The 4418-nt window shown below is 47.4% G+C and overlaps 1 protein-coding gene across 1 annotated transcript; it reads right to left on the bottom strand.

Moving 5' to 3' along the window:
* Window positions 1-3413: 3413 nt before the first annotated feature.
* Window positions 3414-3878, bottom strand: LOC123577822 (anaphase-promoting complex subunit 2-like). The gene has a single exon (XM_045440112.1). The coding sequence runs from the start codon at window positions 3876-3878 to the stop codon at window positions 3414-3416; it is 465 nt and encodes a 154-aa protein (XP_045296068.1).
* Window positions 3879-4418: the final 540 nt, after the last annotated feature.

Below are 4418 nucleotides of genomic sequence, written 5' to 3'. Positions count from 1 at the left end.
GGTGGCCCCTGCTTCCCAGGTGCTTAATGCAGGTATTGCCTACCTTTCTAGTCTTGGTTTCCACTCTTCACTTGCCCGGCTGATCTCACCCACGCCCATGGCGTCCAGGGCATGTATACCTTGATAATTCTTACAATTGCATCTCTGGCTCAAGTCTCTCTCTGGGACCTCAGAGGCTCGCACCCGGTGGCTCACCAGCCAGCCAGGCGCCCAGCAGTCCTCAGAGTCTCTTTCCATTCTCCTTCCCTGAACAGTTAGTCCCCTGGGAAGCATCTCCATTTTTCATCTTGGGAAATGCCCTAGCACAGACCCCCAGCCTCTTTCTCACCCACTGCCATAATCCCCTTCCATCTCTCCTGCCCCCTGAGTGATCTTTCTGAAACATACCTTGTCACCGGGACTTTGTTACCATCTCTGCCAAAATGGCCGTGAGTGACCTACATAGTAAAGTCCACACATTTTCCCAGGGTGTCCCCAGGCCTTCAGCTCTCGGTAGGCATGTGACCTTGTTGACTTGGAGGCATTTGCACAAAGCCTACATCGTGACTGCACTGTAAGACATGCCATGTCCCCGTGTGGTCCTTGCCCTCTCCTTCTGGCTTGCCCCTGTAACCAGTGACTAAACATCCTTCTTTCCCCCTCCTTCAGGCCTGGCTCAAATGCATCTCGTGGGGTAACAGCCTGAATCAGCCACCCGCAAGCTGCTCTCCTGAGGCCCTGTGCTTTCCTTTCCATGACTCTCCGTGAGATGTTTATGTAGCTGCTGCCCAGTCTCACAATGACCTGCTAAAGGTCTGGAGTTGACCCTGATGCCCTCCTCACTCCAGCACCCCAGGCCTGGCCTGATTCCTGGCCCTCAGCAGATGCCTCTCTGCTCATCGCAAAGATGTCCCCTTTCCCTCCGTTTCTCTTCAGTGTGCAGTGGCCAGAATTGGGAATCAAAGTCTAGCAAGGTTGTGCCTGGGGCCAGGCAGAATAGAGAACTCTTTCCCAACAAGCCAGGTCATAATCAACGCAGGTCACCTTGAGGAATTCTACAGTCCTGTGCTAATCACTCCAAAAGACACAAGAAAGGGACATCTTGTGGCTGGCCCTGGCTGTTCAGAGTCTGAACAGTTCTAGGCAGTGATTCTGAGGGGCATAAAAACCAGCATGTACCAGGATGGTCCAGTTGAAGGCCACTTGCTGGAGTAAAGTGGGAGCTATGGGTCAGAATACTGGTTCCATCATACCAACTGTGTGTCCTTAATCCCTGGCTTCAGTGCCCTCACCTGAACATGTCTTCCAGACAAGGACACTAGCATTGACACCATGGGTGTTGTTAGAAGGTAAGCCCCCTATGGGCTAGGACCTTACCCCTCCCACTCATGGGTGCAGACCCACTTAGTGGGCACATAGCAATATTTAAGAAGAAATCAGTGAACAAGAGAATGGAGAACACTACAGTATAAAAACAAGGAACATTTTAGGGAGAGATGAATCCTAAGGTGAACCTTCAAAGAAGTTCAGAATATAATATGAGTTTGGTATTTTTGCTTCCATGCTTCAAGAAAAATATCCCAGCCTTTTTTCCACATTCAGGTTCACGTTTTCTAGTTCACACGTTCTAGTTCACAGTGCATAGTAACTCAAAGCCCCCATCCCCATCCCTTCATCCTGTACAGGGGACAGTCCTTTTGAATTCCCAAGGGGGCAGCTTGCACTTTTCTCTATTAAGGGTCCACAGGAACCAGATCTCCTTCCCTGACACACTGACCAAGCTTCTCTCTTCCCCACAGCCCTCTCTGAAGGAAGGCCTCCTCTGCAAGCTGGGCTCCTCCGAATCTGGGCTGATACCAGCTGATTCAGACAAGTGAAGGCCAAGGGAAGAATGGCTAATAGACTGTTGTCAATTAGCATAGAAAGCCACAAATAAGAAATCAACAGAATGGCATCCACTTGAGCTCTTTCTGGGCCTATGACTTTCAATAAGCTCATTCACCAAATATTTAATGAATGTCAGTGAACAACACAGAAAGGGTTGCTGTTCAAGGAACTCACGTTTGTAGGCAGGGTGTCATTCAAGCATTCCACTTAAGTAAAAGAAATACGTCCTTGTAAGGCCAGGTTCAAATGTCACCTCCTTAGAGAAACTCTCCTCCATACCCATGCAAAAGGAATCTTAAGGCCAGCACGGGCTGAATTTTGTCAACTTATGAATCAAAGGACAAGATTATCATGATTTTCCATTATCGATACTCCAGCACAGATCCTACAATACCTCCCCCAACTGATAGGAGAAGTCCTGTTGAACAAAACCCCACTATAATTTCCTCCTTGAGGCCTGACGTCTCCCTTCTGGAACCACCGAGCCTTTGCAAAATTGAATGCTGTTTCCCAATACCTTGAATTTCAAAACAAGACTGACGGTTTGTTTAAGCAGCTTCCCAACTACAGAAGATAAAGTGAAAACTTTTTTTTTTTCTTTTAACTAGGATTGCTCTTTTGATTTGCTTACACAGTAAAACCTTGGATTGCAAGCAACTTGTTCTGCGGGTGTTCCGCAAGAGCAAACACTTCTAATGAATTTTAGCTTGATAAGCGAGTGATGTCTTGCAATACGAGTAATACGTGATGCTGAATGTCACATGATCACAACTGAGCCAATGGTTCCTCTCTCTCTCTCTCTCTCTCTCTCACTCCAGGCTTGTGGGTGATCTTCTCCCATGCTCAGAGGCTCAGTCTCAGATCGCAGTGGTTGGCAGAAATCAGCGATTTTTTGGAACATTGGAAGGTGCCCCACACTGGAACTAGTGTATTTTTTGTCAAAGCACCTATGGACAGTACTTTGCTTTTCAAGATAAGAGTAAGCTTAAGAATGCTCTCCTTCATTCTAGGCCAGGCTGCCTGCACATATAGACCCTCTCCTCTGCTGCCTTATTGCCAGTTACATTAAATACATTATATGACAAGAGTTAATATTTTTTAAAAATTTTTAATGTTTATTATTTTTGAGAGAGAGAGAGAGCGTGAGCAGGGGAGGGACAGAAAGAGAGGGAGACACAGAATCGGAAGCATGCTCCAGGCTCTAAGCTTTCAGCACGTTGCCTGAGGCAGGGCTTGAACTCACAAGCATGAGATCATGACCTGAGCCGAAGTCCGACGCTTAACCGACTAAGCCACACAGGCAACCCGGGCAAGAGTTGATTGATACTATACTGTAGACGACACAATGTGAGTGTACAATGGCCCCCATGCAGAAAAAGGCTAAAAAGAAAGGCGGGAAGAAGAAGGAGAAGATCATGGTGGAAGTTAAGAAGGAAACCATCGAGAGGTACAAACGAGGTATACGAGTGGCCAAAATTGCAAGATGTAAGAAGTCTAGGTCTGCATCTCTCTGCAGAGGAGGAAGAAAAGGTGAGGAATCCCTCACTTCAAAAGAGATTAGGGAGATGAGTCAAATGTGGGAACAGTGACCGGTGGCCGGTGACCACGAACGTGCACAGCATGCTGTAGATATGCTCCAGCGACAGGCTCTCCAGGTTGGTCAGCATGGCCTGGATGTACGTCCAGAAAAGCAGCAGCTCCTCCTCCTTCTGGCTGGCCTGGGAGGCCATGCCGGAGTCGCTCTCGTCGTCGCTGTCAAGGAGCACCATGCTGTCCCGGTCCTGGGGCCGCTCCTCCTCCACCACAGAGAAGGTCCCGGCAGGCTCCTCCCGCAGCACTCCCTGCTCTAGCCACATGGACATGCGCCGCCGCAGCAGGGCCACGGGCATCTTCACCACCTTGCTCAGCTCCTCCAGGGTCCAGCTGGCTTGGTCCTGGAAGGAGAGCAAGACCACCGCCTGCACGGGAGTCACTGCCACAGACAAGGTACGATCGGCCAGCTCCACGTCCATTAAGCACCACCTCAATAAAACTGTAGCAATGTGTGCAATGAATCTGTTTCGTGACAATGCAGTGTCACATTTCCACGAAATCCTCAAAAAGGAGGCAAGAGTAAGTGTCATTGGATAGATTCCTCGCTGAAGTTGCACAAAAAGAAAAAGATTCCATTGAGTCAATGGATAGCAGTGATTCTGTTAGTGATGGTGAAAGTCGTCCTACACAATAACCCTCCTCTCTGTTGTCCCCTTCACACCAACCACGAAGATTTTCAAAGGTAAGTGCAGGTTAAGTTATTTTTTATAGTTTGTATTTTCTGTATTATTTTGTATTACATTACAGTATTGTAATCATTTTTGTATGAATATTTTTGGATTCTGGAACGAATCGTCTTATGGGGAAATTCACTTTGATATACAAGTGCTTTGGATTACAAGCACGTTTCCAGAATTAACTATGCTCAAAAACCAAGGTTTTATTGTATTTTTTAAACCTAGCATCTCTTTGGGAGAAATGGATAGAAAGTTTGTGTAAAGAAATAATGGCTGAGGCTT

This window comes from Leopardus geoffroyi, chromosome E2 (assembly GCF_018350155.1).
Source record: "Leopardus geoffroyi isolate Oge1 chromosome E2, O.geoffroyi_Oge1_pat1.0, whole genome shotgun sequence".
In the NCBI taxonomy this organism is placed as follows: Eukaryota; Metazoa; Chordata; class Mammalia; order Carnivora; family Felidae; genus Leopardus; species Leopardus geoffroyi.
Note: the sequence above shows the minus strand (reverse complement) of the source record. Positions and strands in the feature narration are given on the sequence as shown.